Source organism: Centroberyx affinis, unplaced genomic scaffold (genome assembly GCF_046629955.1).
Source record: "Centroberyx affinis isolate AG114_WGS23_722 - 3 ecotype Tasmania unplaced genomic scaffold, CSIRO-AGI_Caff_v1 ptg005154l_1, whole genome shotgun sequence".
NCBI lineage: Eukaryota > Metazoa > Chordata > Actinopteri > Beryciformes > Berycidae > Centroberyx > Centroberyx affinis.
Genome location: NW_027282558.1, coordinates 12501 through 30000, shown reverse-complemented (window position 1 = coordinate 30000; position 17500 = coordinate 12501). Strand labels below are relative to the sequence as shown.

The following is a 17500-nucleotide window of genomic DNA, read 5'->3' as shown; positions in this document are numbered from 1 at the left end:
ATGTAGTTGACAGTGATGTAGTTGATAGTGATGTAGTTTGAGAGTGATGTAGTTTGAGAGTGATGTAGTTGATAGTGATATAGTTGATAGTGATGTAGTTGACAGTGATGTAGTTGATAGTGATGTAGTTTGAGAGTGATGTAGTTGATAGTGATGTAGTTGATAGTGATGTAGTTGATAGTGATGTAGTTGACAGTGATGTAGTTGATAGTGATGTAGTTTGAGAGTGATGTAGTTTGAGAGTGATGTAGTTGATAGTGATGTAGTTGATAGTGATGTAGTTTGAGATTGATGTAGTTTGAGAGTGATGTAGTTGATAGTGATGTAGTTGACAGTGATGTAGTCTGACAGTGTAAACTCTTGAAGTCCATGGCCTGCAGTGAAGCATCATGGTAAAAATCAGAATCAGATGAATCACAAAATGAAGGAGCATCGTACCTGCGATCCGTTGAAGACTCCGACCTGGACGAGGCGGCCGGGCTTCTGCTGGTAGTTCAGGATGCTGTAGGTGGCGAAGCGCCGGTCGCCGTCGTCGTTAAACTCGATCCGCCCCGTCAGGCCGTCGGGGTACTTGGATGACATCAGCACCCTGGAGAGCCAATCAGAGAGCCGGAAACTCAGGGTCAGCGCTAGTTTCTGGATTGGTTTGTTTGTTGGTTTTAAAAGGTTTTAAAAGGAAGCCGCTCAGTGACTCCAATGTTAGAATTTCACAATAAGGATATCACTTTGACTAAAATAACAAGCAGAACACACAATACGACGATAGAGTTTTAGATTTTAGATGTTTGTACTTGGCAGTGATTATCAGGGAGAAGTGTTCCTGTCAGTCTGAACGTGTCACTGCTGTGACTTCTAGAGAGGGCAATAGACTGAGGTGACATCATCAAACCATGACATCATCCCCCTGTGACATGATGTGAGCTGATGAGTTGGCTATATAGGTCAGATAGAGAGGACAGGAGGAGAGGGAGTGATAGGTCTGTTTATTATTGCAGCTCTGTCAGTCTAACAGATTAGTGAAGCCTCAGCTGTTCAGCTCTCCAGGCTGTTCTGCCTCCTGACAGCTAATAACCTGACTGCACAGGCGACTGTTACGCTTGATTTAACTGTCATTCTACATTTAACTAATGTTAACTAGTGGTATAAGGTACTACATTGGTATGGTATTCAGTGGTATATACTGCTTGGTATGGTCATGGTTAGTTTAAGACAGTGGGTTCTTTAACTGGGATCATCTCTAGTGAATTATAGTGAAATTAAATGATTCCTCATTTAGCTGGAGACCCCTGGAGGTCCCCAGACCGCACCTTGAAAACCACTGGTATAAGGCACTAGCCTTGGTATGGTAACTAGTGATGTATCGTCGCTGTTGGAGACACAATTTCCACAATTTCAACTTGTCATGAACTAAGACAAACAGACATGTTTTCAGCCTGACCACCGTTTGTGTCCAGCTGGTTTAGAAAAGGTTTCATCAGAGCCGGAGGTCTGACAATTCTCTGAACCCACAGAGCCTGGACTCTAACTGAAGCTAAAACATGAAAATCATCAAAATTGGAGCCTTGGTATGGTGACCAGTTTTATATGGTACTAACCTTGGTATAGCACCCAGTGGTATAAGTACAAGGCACAGTTGAACTAGCATGAACCTACGTGGAAATTCACTTTTTTTTCCTCACCTTAGAAAAACGTTTGTAAAGTCTGCACCAAACGATGTAGGCAGTAACCTAAGATAACCTAGCCGGTACTGGCAGTAAAGCTCTGTCCTGTAACCACCAATGATAATGAAGACTCACCCACCATGTGACCTCTGACCTGTGGTACTGACCATGTGACCTCTGACCTGTGGTACTGACCGTTTGAAGAGCGGCCCGGTCCTCCAGATGTTGGTGTTTCCCACGCAGCCTCGCGGCGGCTCGGTGATGTTCTCCTTCTCAAACAGCTCCTGCAGCGACTGAGCCACCACCGCCACCGCGTCGGCGATGTGCGCCGACTCATTCTTACCGTTTATCAGCTGGAGGCCCAGCAGGCCTGCACACACACACACACACACACACACATACACACACACACACACACACACACACACACACACAGCAGAGAGAGACGTTACAAAGAGTGAAGGGAGAGCTTACACACACACACACACACACAGCAAGGAGCTAGATAGGTTATCGTCTGAAAATCTTTCTCACACACAAATTAATTAGAAGTCACACACACACACACACACTCAAATTAATTTCAAAGATGTAATTAATATTAGGCTTCAGTGAAAATTATAAACACAGCGTGAAAGAATTTCTTTTTCATATAAAGGCACACACACGCACACACACGCACACACACACACACACACACACACACACACACACACACACAGGGCTTCAGGCATCAGGCTAGTCAGTGCTGTATGTAGGTCGGTGTATAGCACTACTGAACTGCATGCTGGGAGTTCAACTCTGAAAAATCACAACCCTTCGTCTCCCAGGACAAGTGCAGCCACACTGGGACGTTTTGAATCGGTCTGGTGTTTTCCTTCAGCAGAAAGCTCCACACTGTGCTGAAAACTAACATCCGTCCTCCAGCCTCCTGACAACAGCAGTTAGCTCCGTTAGCATTCCTCACTGAAATACTGGTACAACTAGCTAGAATTCCTCACTGAAACTACTTCAACTAGCTAGCTTTATTTACTAAAACTATTGGGTACTACTAGCTAACACTAAAATGACTGCGTAGTAGCCTAATAGCTAACATTCCTAACTAAAACTACTGGTACTACTACTACTAGCATCCCTTAATTAAAGTACTGGGTACAACTAGCTAGCATTTCTCACTGAAACAAACGAGCACAGCCAGCTACTGTAACTTTCCTAATTGAATAATGGGCACAGCTAGCTAGTTTTCCTAATTGAAAATAATAGGCAGCACAGCTAGCTTTCCTAATTAAAAAGTGATGGGTACAGCTCGCCAACTTTTCTATTTGAAATTAATGCGTGCCACTAGCTAGCGATACCTATCATTTTCAATGAAGAATGCTAACAATGCCAATAGGCTGTTCCTCCGTAAGCTAAAGGACCAATGAAGAAACTTTTTCCTCATAATGTGACAAGTGTCTGGTGAAGAAAAATAACATTAAAATCCATAATGTCACAGTATCGCTCTGCGGTTTCTTTTTGGGGAATGGTTTCAGAAATAACCCGTTCACATTTCCATCAAACCATAAATAATCCATCTGACCCTGATTATGTAAAAGCCTTTGAAACCTGTGGAGAGGTTCTGTCAGGCTGCCTGACCATGCTGGCTGTCATTAGACATCTCATCTCATCTGTAAACCCATTAAAAGGACAATCCACCTGGTTCTAGCATGGATTTTGGTTTTAAGATTTAAGAGTTTTATGTTTGCTTGAACCCATGGTGTTGACCTCTTCAGTAGCCTACTGCAAATCTTTGGACGTGTCCACATGAGAAAAAAATCCCTTTAGGAAGTGTCCCTGACCCGTGATCTCCTTACTATTTGCTTGTAATGTTGGTGATCTCGGATCTAAGTTCAATGGAAGTCTCTCTGAACAAGGGATCTAATATAAATATAAATGTACAGATTCCATGTCGAACCAGGTGGGTTTTTAAGTTACTATAAAAGGCTTTAATCTGAAACTATTTCCTAAAAAGAGCCTCAAACCTCTCCAACAGAGACAAAATGGTTGGGGATTTTTTCAGAGTGCAGTCTTACTACACTTTTAAAAAAGGATGGATTATTTTTGACACATCTGTAGTTTGGGACAGACACAAAGATGTGTTGAAAATGACGCATCATTTTTAAGCGTGTAGAGGCTAGCCGGTGAGGATGCTTTCTGAAACAAAAATACCACAGCAGCAGCAGCAGGAGGGGATCTGGTGGAGCAGGATGACCCAGCTAGCCAGACAACTGGAAACCAGATCGCTCACACAGGATGATGTTTTTGGTTTATGGATAGTCAGTCAGTTTTACATATTAACTGATGATTACAATCTAAAAATTCAGAAGTTAATGTTTTTGATACTTTATTGAACCCTTGAGGGAACAAATTAATCTTTTCAGCTGCCTCCGCCCACAGGGAGGTCAGAGGTCAGAGGTCAGCCACAGAGCTGGGAGGGACTCAGTGCCTTGCTCCAGGACACTTCAGCAGGTTAAAGCTTCATTTATGCTTGGTCACTCAACACTCTTGACAGTTGTCTCTTGACAAAAGCTGTGTCGCACGACGTCCCGCATTTACACCTTGGCAAAGATGTAGGCAATGGGTTTGGTCGTCTCCATGGTAACGAGATGCTGGCGGGTTTGTTTACATCTTCTGCAAATATGGTAGCGGCCGATGAAATAGCTGATCGAGGAAGAGGAGATTTTGAACCTTCGTCTTTTGATGTGAGGATATTTTCCCTTCTTCCCCCAGCCTTTCATCTATTCCTTCCATGTTTGTCTTGGATTGTTTGTTTCCAAGGAAGCAAGAAGTGGTGAGCGTTACCATGGCAACAAACTATCCAATCACACTGTGCAACAGTCCTCGACGGTGTCCGCGACATTACAGAAAGCTTCCCGGAGATTCAGTCATTTCTGTCGAGAGACGACTGTCGAGAGTGTCGAGCGACCAAGTGCAAATGAAGCTTGATGGAACCTGTCGACCATCCTGCCGGCTCTTCATGTCATGTGGTTGTCTGGCTGACTGGGTAGCCTGCTGTCTGTAGTACCCCCCCACCCCCGGCAGACGCCATGTTGCAGTGGGTGGATCTTCTACTGACCAATGGGCGGAGCATCAGACAGGAAACAGGAAGCAGCGGCGGCATCTTACCAGTTTGTTCAGACACACTTCACTGTGGGGGGCGGTACTGCAGCAACACTGCCTGTCTGGCTACCCCCCCACCCCCCCACCACCACACTGTCCAAACCCAATGCTGAACTCCCACCCCCCCATCCCAACCCCCACCTCCCCATCCCAACCCCCACCCCCCCATCCCATACCCCCCACCACCCCCATAGCAGCGCATGTTACTGGCTTGTCTACTGTAAGAACGGGCGGACGGGCGGGCGGACGACACACACTATAGAAATGAAACAAACAAAAAGATGTTAGACACATTTAAAGCCACACAGTTACAATGAGCAAGAAAGAAAACTCTGGTTTGGAACCTTTAAACATTTTTATTTTTTTTTTTATTTTTTCAGGATGTTTAAACGTTCAACCAGTCAGAAGGAACCAGAGAGAGAAACACCACAGGACGCTGAGAAGATAACTTGCTGTGATGAGGTTTAGCTTCCTTCATCAGAGACTACATCGCTATGACAGGGAGAGAGAGAGAGAGAGAGAGAGAGTCTGCCACACAGCTTGTGGCAGAGGAGGAGGAGGAGGGAGGAAGAGGAGGAGCGAGGAAGAGGAGGAGGAGGAGCAGGAGGTGACGTACCGTCTGGAGCTTCACTCAGAGCTTTGCCGGTCATCTCTCTCTCTCCGACCAGCCAGACGTAACCAGAGCCGGTCATGTTGAGCTGACGGGCGGCTTTATACACCGCAGCAGCTTCATCCTCACTGCACACACACACACACACACACACACACACACACACACACACACACACACACACACACACACACACACACACACACACACACACACACACAAACAAAAGGGCAAAGTGATCTCTTCGGCTCAGTCTTTGAATGGTTCAGATCTTATCCCGGTGGTCTTGAACACTATGTTGCACCAGGCCCTTCTGTCTCTCAGCATGTTGACATCCTGTATCTTGTGGCGTCCCACAGGGCTCCGTTCTTGGCCCTTTATTATTTAACCTGTACATGCTCCCACTGGGATGTATATTAACAAATATAACATTGGTTTCCACCAATATGCAGACGACACCCAATTGTATATGTCACTGGCACCTGGCAATAGAGTCTTGATCAATTGTAGAGATTACATTATTTTAATATTAATTAATATTGTAACTTCCAGATCTTTTATTTACCCCTCTTTTACCCATTATGTCGGTTTTATTTTGTGTAGTAATCTGCTGCAAATTTCTCTTGCTTTTAATATGGACCATGCCCGGGGTTTTTTTTTTTTGTCGTAACGTGCCTCATTTTTCTCCTGTCTTTTTTACTTAATATGTGAAGCACATTGCGCTGCATTCTTTGTACAAAATCATGTGATGTTTGGTTTTATTATTATTATCATTAGACTGACCTGGCAGAGAGGATGATGACTCGAGCCTCCAGGTCTTTGGCCTCCAGCAGCAGAGCCGTCAGGTTGGTGTCCTGGCTGAACAACAGCACCTTCTCTGCCTGGAGCACCGCAGGGCAGGAAGACAGGTCAGAGCGCAGGACGACAGGTCAGAGTGCAGGACGACAGGTCAGAGCGCAGGACGACAGGTCAGAGCGCAGGACGACAGGTCAGAGCGCAGGACGACAGGTCAGAGCGCAGGACGACAGGTCAGAGCGCAGGACGACAGGTTGCAGCGTAGGTCAGTGAGTCGACAAAACACCACAGGACACATCATAGGACACGCATCATTAGCTTTTAACCGTCAGAGCCCCTCCCCCTGCCCCCGCCCCCTCCCCCGCCCCCAAAGCCTCAACCATGCTCCCTCTCACCCACGCCACCGGGGCAAAAAAATGGAGAAAAAACAAGTTTCCAAGATCTGCCGAACTGAAAGAAAAATCAAACTCGAAGCTTGAAAAAGGAGGAGGGGCAAAAAAGTTGCGTGGTGTGATGTCACATGCAAACTGAGGCGCTGTCAAGACTCCAACCAACCAGGGACGTGCATGTTAGAGAAGGAGCGCTGATGCAACCGCAAATCAAAAAAAAAAAAAAAAAAACGAGTGAAGAGGAAGAAGAGGAAGGAGGAGGAAGAGGAGGAAGGCGGGTAGTAAGGGGGCAGGAGGAGGGGGAGGAGGAGGAGGGGGAGGGGGGGGTGGGGTCATTTCCCAAAGGGAGAAAAGAAAAGAAAAGGAGGTTTGATGTTGCAGAGGAGTGAGAGGATCCTGGTGCTGCTCCGCCCTCAGACCCGCAGACAGAGCCGAGCCTCAGCCTGGCTGCATGCAACCTTCACATGGAAAAACTCAGGAGGAGGAGGAGGAGGAGGAGGAGGAGGAAGGGCGTCTCTCTTGGCTAGTGTAAACCCATTCGCGGTGTGTGGAAATCATAAAAAAAAGAAAGAAAAGTAAAGGTGGAGAAAAGACGTGCCACCAGGATAAGAGTCTATCTCTGGAGTTGGGTTGGATTTGGGCGGGCTGACTGGTGTTTGCTACTGGGCGAGCTCAGAGATTGGTTGGGCGGCGTGCATTGACCATGCAAGTATACCTTGGGTCCTCTCCTGAAGTCAAAGGACTGTTGGTCGAGGTTTTCATAGTTCCTGTTTTTAGTCTGATGGGTAATGTGCACAGAGAAAATATGCAGACACAGAAGAATATTATAGACAGTCAGAAATGGGGGGCAGTAAAGCATTCCAACAAATCTCCACTTTTCTGCTTCAAATCAGGAGGCTGCGGGACGCTGGGGCACGCAAACACATCAGAGACAGCCTGTCTGTCTGCCTGCCTGTCTGTCTGCCTGTCTGTCTGCCTGTCTGTCTGTCTGTCTGCCTGCCTGTCTGTCTGCCTGTCTGTGTGGAGATATCTCACCTTTACAGAGAACAAAGCTCTTGTCAGGTTCTGTGTTGTGTATCTTTAGTTTTGGAGCTAAATATAACCATCAGACCTGAGCTGTTGGTTATTTTCAGATCAGAGCTGGAGAACAGAGAGAGTGAAGCAGACTCAGACTCTCCAGCATTAGAAAGCAGCAGCTCTGTTGGCTGACAGCTCTATTTTAGACTCCATCTCCACTGACTGAGCATGTTCACCTGCACACCAACACAATGCATTACTTCATGTTTCCATTACAACATTTACATGGTTCAAAGTAACATCATTTCTCTAATAGCCTGCTTCACATGGACTCATTTAATAATTTGTGTGTATGCTCCATGTTGTTTGCTTGGTAAATACAGCATCCAGGTTACTGCGTCTGGTGACCTTTGACCTGCGTAGTTTGAAAAATTGTCACCATGCTCCAATCAATGGACAGACTGAGCAGAAATCTGTTAACTGGCTTCTGTTTAATCTGAATAAGACCTTACTCCCATTAAGAGAATCAGATAAAGGAGTTTACATGGCAGTCTCAGCAGTCAGAGAATTGCCTTAATCAGGTTAAAGGATACGTTTCTATATCTATATCTATATCTATATCTATATCTACAGTATATACTGTAGATAAAGATATTCTGACAAACAGTTTGGACTCATTGTTGCAGCAAGAGGCAGCAGAGCTTCAACTGACATCTGACTGGAGACAAGACTGTCTGTGGGTCCAACAACTACAGACAATACTGTCTGTGGGTCCAACAACTACAGGAGGAAGAGAGAAGTTATATAGAGGAACTAAATCAATGAATTTATTTATGCCTTTAATCAGATTAAAACTGAATTATTAGTGTGCATGTGAACAGTCTGCTCCCTGTTCTCCGTCTCTCAGGGAGAGTGAGTCCTCTCTCAGACTAAAACGTCTCTTCCTGCTCCTGGAAGGTGGTTTGGATAAAACGCACCAACCAGGCCGAGATCCAATACAGTTTGAGCTGATCTGATCTTTGATCTGTTGTGATCTGTTGTGATCTGGTGTGATCTATTGTGATCTGGTGTGATCTGTTGTGATCTACTGTGATCTGGTGTGATCTGATGTGATCTGTTGTGATCTGGAGTGATCTGTTGTGATCTGCTGTGATCTGATGTTATCTGGTGTGATCTGTTGTGATCTGGGGTGATCTGGAGTGATCTATTGTGATCTGGAGTCATCTGGTGTGATCTGGAGTGATCTGTTGTGATCTGGAGTGATCTGATGTGATCTGGAGTGATCTGATGTGATCTGTTGTGATCTGGAGTGATCTGGTGTGATCTGTTGTGATCTGTTGTGATCTGCTGTGATCTGGTGTGATCTGGTGTGATCTGGTGTAATCTGTTGTGATCTGTGATCTGGAGTGATCTGGAGTGATCTGGTGTGATCTGGTGTGATCTGGTGGGAGCAGCAGGCTCCACAGTGCTGACGGAGCCGGTGCAGACTGTTCTGATGTTAAGCCGGCCTGGCGGCAGATTTTCCCATCAGCCACCACTCCGCTCCAAATGTTAATCTCATTAAATTTACATTCTGTCACAAACTCCCAGAACATCGTCACAGAGCTGCTCAGACACACAGCACACCGCCTGTCTGCCTGTCTGTCTGTCTGTCTGTCTGTCTGTCTGTCTGTCTGTCTGTCTGCCTGCCTGCCTGCCTGCCTGTCTGTCTGTCTGTCTGTCTGTCTGTCTGTCTGTCTGTCTGCCTGCCTGCCTGCCTGCCTGCCTGCCTGTCTGTCTGTCTGTCTGTCTGTCTGTCTGCCTGTCTGCCTGCCTGCCTGCTTGCCTGTCTGTCTGTCTGTCTGTCTGTCTGTCTGCCTGCCTGTCTGTCTGTCTGTCTGCCTGCCTGTAAACTTGTAAACAACACATTGTAAATAAGTAAATAATAAGTAAAGTAACATTCCAGACAGACTGGAGTTTGTTCACCTTCAGCTGGTCTGTTAATATTAATGTCGGCCTGCTGTCACACTGTTTCCCTCCTCTAATATTCATCATCATGTTGTGCAACGTTATATTTTTTGCAACATTATATTTATCCCCGAACCAACTAGGATGAATTCTTGTTACCATCAGCATTAATAACATTTATATTTAGTATTAGTAACATACTAACATTATGCTTCTAATCTTTAAGGCCCAAACGCACTGAAAGTGATAACTGACGCTCCTCCTTGGCGAAGCCACTGGGGACCAGCCGTCTCATTTCAGCTTTTATTTTTTCTTCCAGGTGGGTGAAAGTCACATAAAGCAGCTGATCATAACTCTGCTGCAGCTGGTATAGCAAGTTAAGTTTTATGAGCGGTAGATGTCAGTAAAGGTTCATGATAGATGATACGGGGGGGGGGGGGGGGGGGTCTGTTATGCTAACATAACTACCAAGGCTCTGAGCTTTTATTTTTCTTATCTTTAGTATCTGACATGTGACAACACACCGGTTCAGATCTGTAGCTGTTGGCAGTGAGAGTTGCGGAATTACAATCGTATTGTTCATAAAGTTTTAAGCTAAGCTAACGGAGCTAACGTCAGCTGTCACCTGTTGCCATAGTAACAGTAAACAGTCAGTAGTCATATGTCACAGGTCGTTTTTGGACTTCAGTGATGAGCTTCTCCTCGTCCTGCTTTGGCCGCTCCTCAAGTCGGCTGGATAACGTTAGTTTTTTTTTTTTTTTTTTGGTGGCCGTCTAGTTTGATCAAGCTCTGATGTCAGTTCCCCGCTACACATCACTTCTTCTTCTTCCGTTTTACCGGCGGACTACGCCACCTCCTGTACCGGAGTCCTCTAAACAGCTGCTGCAGAAACACACAGCTTTGGTCTCCGGCTCCTCATTTGACTCCAAAATGGAAACGAGGTCTGAGTAGAGGAGTCGAGGCAGTTTGACCTCATGACACTTTTGGTGCGTTCAGCCGTTTAAAACAAGAGGAGGACTTCAGAACGCCATCAGACGCTTCAGTGTGTTTGGCCTTTAGTGTTGCTTCTTTGACAGATTGTTTAGCATGTCTGCTAGCTAAAACTAGAGTTAGATGACTTTAGCCGGTTAAACCAATATTGTTAAAGCTAGCTGTCAGCTAACAGACATAATTAGACCTCGTTGGTTTGGAGATAAATCTCATGCTAACATGTAGCGTTGGTGTAACGTAAAGTGTTAAAATGATGTGTTCCCGGCAGGAAGCGGTTACGTGAAGGAGACACGACTGTAAACAGGAAGTAGTGTCACACTGAAGCAGCTTGGCGGCCAGTCAGGGCGTGGAGGTCAGGATGGTGGATGATTTCCAGCGTTTACAAAGGACATTTCAGCAATGAATTACTTACATAATTACTACATAATTTCCTTTTGACAAATTAGCTAATTTGTGTACACTGTCAAAAAAAAAAAAACGCTGGTCGAAAAAGCAACATGATCTCAAATACGTGAAATGAACACGAACTCTGTTCGATTTACATGCTGTGGACACGTGTTACGGGAAATAACGTTTCTCCACCACAAACTGAATTACTTTCCAAAGGTTGGCTAACGGTTAAGTTCAGGAGACTAAAACAACTTAGTTACGGTTAGGGAAATGGTTTGGTCAAGGTTAAATAAGAAAAACGTTAAAAATGATAATGTGACTTATAGTTATTAGGAGAGTACTTTCCTGCTTGATTCCATCCCATCCCATTTCTCATCCAGAGAGCAGCGTGAGACGATAAATTCATGCTTTTAAAGCTCCACATGGTGTAAAGCAGGACTCCCCTCTCCTCTGTGGTGATAAAGGAGTTGGATGGTCTATCTAAACATGGTGAAAGTACCAAAACTAAATCCACACAATCCATATTAGTGCAGCGAGCCTCTAAACGAGCCGTTTGGACTTCCGTAACTTTGTGATGTCACAAAGGTTCGCTCATTAGCATTTTTGTAAGAAATAATAGACTAACAAAGTGTTTTTTTCAAAGCGGTTGAGCGGTTGTCGTCGTTTATTACCGGAGAGTTTTCCCTACCTGTAGCCGCCGGGCCGCGGCGTCTCACGTTTCACTCTGGAAACGGTTAGCCAATCGGAACGGAGGGTCGTTAATATTAATGAGCCTTAAAGACACGGAGACAGAAACGGCCTGTTCTTGGTAAGGCTCAGAGAGATGCTGGAAAATGAACGTGGAGAAATGGATTGAGAGTGTTTTTGGTTCATGACACCACACACACAGCTTTGACTGGACAGAAAGACACTAAATAAAACTCTGGACAGTGGAGGATATGGAACTTTAAGGTAAATTGATGCAAAATTATTTATTGCCCTTATTTATTAATTTGCATGAATTGGCTTTAGGTATTCCCTCATGAAGGAGTTACCAGGACTCCTACTGAATCACACATGGCCGCAGTGTGAATAAAGCATGGGTCATGACTGGACACACTGTCATCCAGCTGCAGTCTATCTGTGGTTCACCTACACTAACACACAGTCAGTGGATCCAGACAGACAGACAGCAGGTCAGACAGACAGTCAGTTTATCCATAATGCAGTGAGACAGCTGTGACAGAAGCAGGTTGATGATGTCATCAGAATGCTCCAAGAACCTTGTAGAAGGACGAACTGCCTAACCCTGTCTCACCTGCCAGATCACTGTGTGTGTGTGTGTGTGTGTGTGTGTGTGTGTGTGTGTGTGTGTGTGTGTGTGTGTGTGTGTGTGTGTGTGTGATGTGTTTGCGTGGCTCCAGCTCCCAGCTCCTTCATTGTGCTGTAGAGATGGAAGAACAGACAACAGACTGGAAATGAAGAACTAAAACTATGAGATGGAGAGACTGACAGACAGAGAGAGAAAGAGAGAGAAAGAGGGAGAACTACAGGAAGAAGAGAAGAAAGGAGGAAAGGATCAGAGAAAATAATTTAATGTGAGGAAAGAAATAGAGAAGGTAAAGTGAAGAAAAGAAAAGAGTAAGGAGAAAAGAAGGGATAAGAGGGGAAAGGAAGAGAAATAAAAGAGAAGAAGAGATGAGAAGAAAAGCAGAACAGAAAAGAAACAAAGTAATGATGAAAGAGAAGCTGCTTTGAAGCCTCTGGCAGAAAGAATATCAAAGCCAGGACAGATGGACGGATGATGGATGGATGGATGGAGAATGTGCAGATTGTAGTTTTTGTCCTATGAACATTTCTCGGAGGCAGAAATAATCTGATTGGTTGAGTTAAACCTCGGTGGGCGGAGCCAAAGATCCACCGTCTTTGTGAGCGAAGTTAGCTAACTGGCAAAGTTGAATGGCAAAGAAGAAATTCTGGTTAAATTAGAAATTAAAAATATAAATGTCATTCCTGTATGAACGGAAACTGGAACAGAAGCATTTTGTTGATCCAGGACTTTATCGATCAGACAGGTTCTTCAGTCTGAACCGTCTTCTGACTGAATCATGAGTCCATGTGAACACTGAACAACTGTCACAGCTGGACTTTTATTTTCCAGATGGGAGCTCGGCCCGTGGGTTCAGACAGAGGCACTGAGCTGTATATCAGGTTTCTACTGGTCTGAGTCTGCAAAAGAAGCTTTTCTGCCTCCAAGGATCCATCTGGCTCAAAGCAAGACGTGTTGAGCAGGAGACAGGAGGTCCAGACAGCAGACAGCCTGTCTTCACATTACAGGCAGATACAGATGGGAGAGATCTGAGCGATGACAGCAGCAGAGGCAGGATGAAGGAGCAGCTGACAGTTTAAATGAACAAACTGTTTAAATGTCTAAAAGTGTTTGTTTGGATCAGCTGATGGCTGACATGTTCTGTCTGAGCTAACAGAGCTTCATCAGGTCAGCAGCTAGCTAACTAGCTTAGCTAGATAGCTATAAGCTAGTATGGCTAGTTTGAACTTGAAGGTCAGCTAGCTAACTAGCTAACCTAGATAACTCAGTATGGTAGATTGTATTTTTTCAGTTAGCAGCAGAGTGCTAGGCTTTATATTAATATTAGCTTCCTCCTCTCTTAGCTCTCGTCTTTCTCACTGAGCTTCAGTCTGATGTTACTGAGCCAGAAACACGGTGGTTCTTTGGCTCCGCCCACTGAGGTTTAACTCAACCAATCAGATTATTTCTGACTCCAGAAACGTTTGTTAACTAAAACTCCAATCTGAGATGGATTGAGGGATTCATAAAAAACAACAGACAGCAAGCTTAAACACACACAGACACACATACATGCACAATTTGACACACTGACACAACACACACATACACACTCTCTCCGAGACACACACACACACTGACACACAACCACACAAACACATGCACACATTCACACACACTTACAACACACACAATGACAGAAACACACACATACAACCTTCTTATACACACACACACTAACACACAACACACTCAGAAAATCCGCCACACACTTCGTACAGTCTTCATACTGACTGCCATGCGTGTGTGTGTGTGTGTGTGTGTGTGTGTGTGTGTGTGTGTGTGTGTGTGTGTGTGTGTGTGTGGAGCCTCACCTTGGTCTCTCTCTCCTCCAGCAGCGTCTCCAGTCTCTTCTGTGCGGCTCGCCCCTCATGGTCGTCGCTGACGATGAGGATGATGTGGTTCCACCTGAACTCCCGCATCATGTCGAACCAGACCTGGGCCTGGTGCGAGTAGGGCGGGACGGTCCGGAGGAAGGACAGGTGGATACTCTGGAGGGGGGGGGGGGGGGGATGTGACGTTAAACAAAGTGCGGTAAGTGTGAACAGTGTGATCTGTGTTTTATTAACTGATGTGAAATGTATTTGTTGGAGCCATTATGCCTTTCTTTGGAGTATTCTCTTTATTCTTTATTTTACTATTGAGATTTGTTGCTATTTTGGATTGTTTACATATACTAATGCTACATGTGTATCCTTTAGTCCGGAGCACCCCACCTTGCTTTAGTCCTGAGAATTGCATGGGGAGGGGAGGGGCTATGTTCAGGTGTGTCAGGTAAGATAGACAGGAAGTAGGAAATGGGTTGGAAAAATGTTTGGTGAGGAACTAGGAAGGGCAGACATTTCCTTTGAACCACATTAGTTTTGAATCCTGATTTATCTTCTTGATCCTTCTTTATTTTTTCCTGAAAAGGACAAAGCGAAAAAGACTGATTTGCATTTTTTGGAAGTATTTAATAAATACTTGTTATTTTTTCAATATAACTCGGACTCACTGGATTCTTCTTGGATGTGCGTATCAAAGTGTACCGAGTCCCACCAATAATGGAAAACAAAATGGAATGGAAAACAAAAAAAGCCGATGCAGTATTTGTTGTTCATCACCCGAAACCTTTTCACATGTCAAACAGCTGCATGATCATTATAATTTAATTATCTGCAAGTCACAAAATGCTAACAAGCTAGCAAACTTCTGTTCAAGAGAGGAGTGTTGCATTCTGAAAAAATATTTTAATGACCTTGCTGTTTGATGACTGTGAAAAGGTAACGACTAATTACTTACAGCAGATAGTTTTCACATCAGTTATCAGAACACAGAAAGAGCAACTGCAGAAAATGTTGATTTATTGTTTTGTTCATAGAAACTGAACAGAGTTTCCCACTGTCCCGCTCTTTAGCAGATGCTAAAGTGTTAGCATGCGGCATCGGAGCCAATGATGCACCGGGGACACATGGATGATTCTGGTGTCTAAGTGCTCAGCTGACCAACAGGACAATCTACCAAACACTGACCGGATCAACTTCATGTCTCCTCAGTCAGTCCAGTCTGACACACAGCAGCCACAGCACACACACACACAAACAAACATTTCTCAACATCAGGAAAGTTAAACTCAGCCCAGAGTCCAGAGGCAACAAGGTCACCAAGAAACACATGATATAAAATGTGTCTTTAAAGGAATAGTTCACCCAGAACTGAAAATCCTCCTCCCCCTCAGGCCAGATGAAACTCAGGTGAAGTTTGTCCATATAACACACAGGGAGGCTGCAGCACAACTCCATAGCAGCCTTCTCCTAAACAACTGAAGTCAGTGGGGACCAGTTCTTCAGAGTTCCACAAAGACCTACAGTATATTTACACCATCATTTAGTGCAGATCTGAACTACAGCTGATTGATTTGCAACAAATAATGGTGTCTAGGTCTTTCTATTCACAGTCTGATTGTTTGTCTGTTTTTGTTTTGGAGCTCTAAAGAACAGGTCCCCATTGACTTCAGTTGTTTTGGAGAAGGCTGCTACCAAGTTGTGCTGCAGCCTCCCTGTGTGTTATATGGACTAACAAACTTCACCTGAGTTTCATTTGGCCTGAGGGGGAGGAGATGATGACAGAGTTTTTCATTGAACTATTCCTTTAATAGAGCTGAGACACACTGAGACAGGATGTGATGCATATGAACATGTCAGATCCTGCAGGGAAATGAAAATATCAGACCAGAGAGGGCGAAGGTTTGAACTTATCCTGAGGTACACACACACACACACACACACACACACACACAGACACACACACACACACACACACACACACACACACACACACACACACACACACAGCATCAGAGGGATCAAACGTTCAGCTCTGTTCTGCAGCTCTGGGCCTTATGGAGCCGCTTCAGTAGATCTAAAAAATCTAAATATTCTAGCACTTTTGTAAATATTGTAAAAGTGTATATATATTTATAATGCTTCATGAAGATTTATGAACATTGTACAGTTAAAACACACATGTGACTGCAGGAAGGTGCTGAAAGACACACTAAGCTGCTTTCAATACTCTAAATACTGGAAAAAGAAAAATGTGCTGCATGCTAAGGACACATCCTAAATACCCTATCAATATTCTAAATATTGATAAAGAAAATTGTGCGAATGCTAAAAGATCATTCTAAATAATCAATATTGCAAATATTCATAAACACATTTATATTAAGAATTTAAATCCAAAGTCAGATCTCCACCATTTGATAAAACTGACAGTTAATCTGACAAAATGGCTGCTGGTGTGAAAGTAAAGACACCTGAAGGCTTTTGCTTATTAAGTTTATTGATCATCTGTCATGAGTTTCTGAAATATTGACTGATAACTTTCAAAACTTCAGATTTGTCCAAAATAAATCTATCGAGTTTTGGAATGGAACCTGACATATTTGTGCTAATGGAACATTTTAAATATTTTATCAATATTCTAAATATTCTCAAATAAAAAGCGGAGCAAATGGAGCGTTCTGATGTTCTCCGGTTAAAACAGATACGGGAGCTGAGATATTTTAGAACTAGGACACACAGAGCCGATAACGCTCTAAATATTCCATCAATATTCTAAACCTGAAGAGCTGAAGCTTCCTGAGACCAGAGAACCGGACTGAAGGTTCACTCTGAATATTCTACAACCTGCACTTACTGACACAGAGACTAAAACATACATGACTGCTGGAGTGTTCTGACCTGTGTGTGTGTGTGTGTGTGTGTGTGTGTGTGTGTATGTGTGTGTGTGGGTGTGTGTGTGTGTGTGTGTGTAAAAGGTGATATACCTACCCTGTTTTCAAAGTACGGGCATTTTTGTTATATTGTCAAAACCTCCATGAACCCTGACATGTGATGACAGGGTTCATGGCCCCCCCTCTGGCGGCCATCTTGGAGGTCTTCAGCTCTGAACAGCTGACTGTGTTTCTGTCTCAACAGAATTGAACAGACGGTTAATTTCTGTCTGTTTCTGACTGAACTGATCATTTCATCACTGATCCATCTGATTGATTTAGTGTTTAGATAATGTCAGCTTGTTAGCTAGCTAACCATAGCATCTGGTCAGCTAACCATCACTGTCTTGTTGTTAACACATCTGATTAGCACACTAGCTAACGTAGCTAGTAGCAGCTAGCGTTAGCGTGTTCACATTAACATCAGTGTGTTTGCCG

At 44.3% G+C, this 17500-nt stretch overlaps 1 protein-coding gene across 1 annotated transcript in view; it reads right to left on the bottom strand.

Moving 5' to 3' along the window:
• Positions 1-17500, bottom strand: part of LOC139666836 (glutamate receptor ionotropic, NMDA 1-like) — a 49973-nt gene that overhangs the window by 30695 nt on the left and 1778 nt on the right. Inside the window, exons 3-8 of the mRNA XM_071546174.1 lie at positions 14121-14297; positions 7330-7392; positions 6214-6311; positions 5437-5558; positions 1857-2031; positions 439-589 (exon numbers count right to left, since the gene is read on the bottom strand). Of these exons, the coding sequence (XP_071402275.1) occupies positions 439-589; positions 1857-2031; positions 5437-5558; positions 6214-6311; positions 7330-7392; positions 14121-14297 (786 nt within the window). The remainder of the gene's footprint in view (positions 1-438; positions 590-1856; positions 2032-5436; positions 5559-6213; positions 6312-7329; positions 7393-14120; positions 14298-17500) is intronic.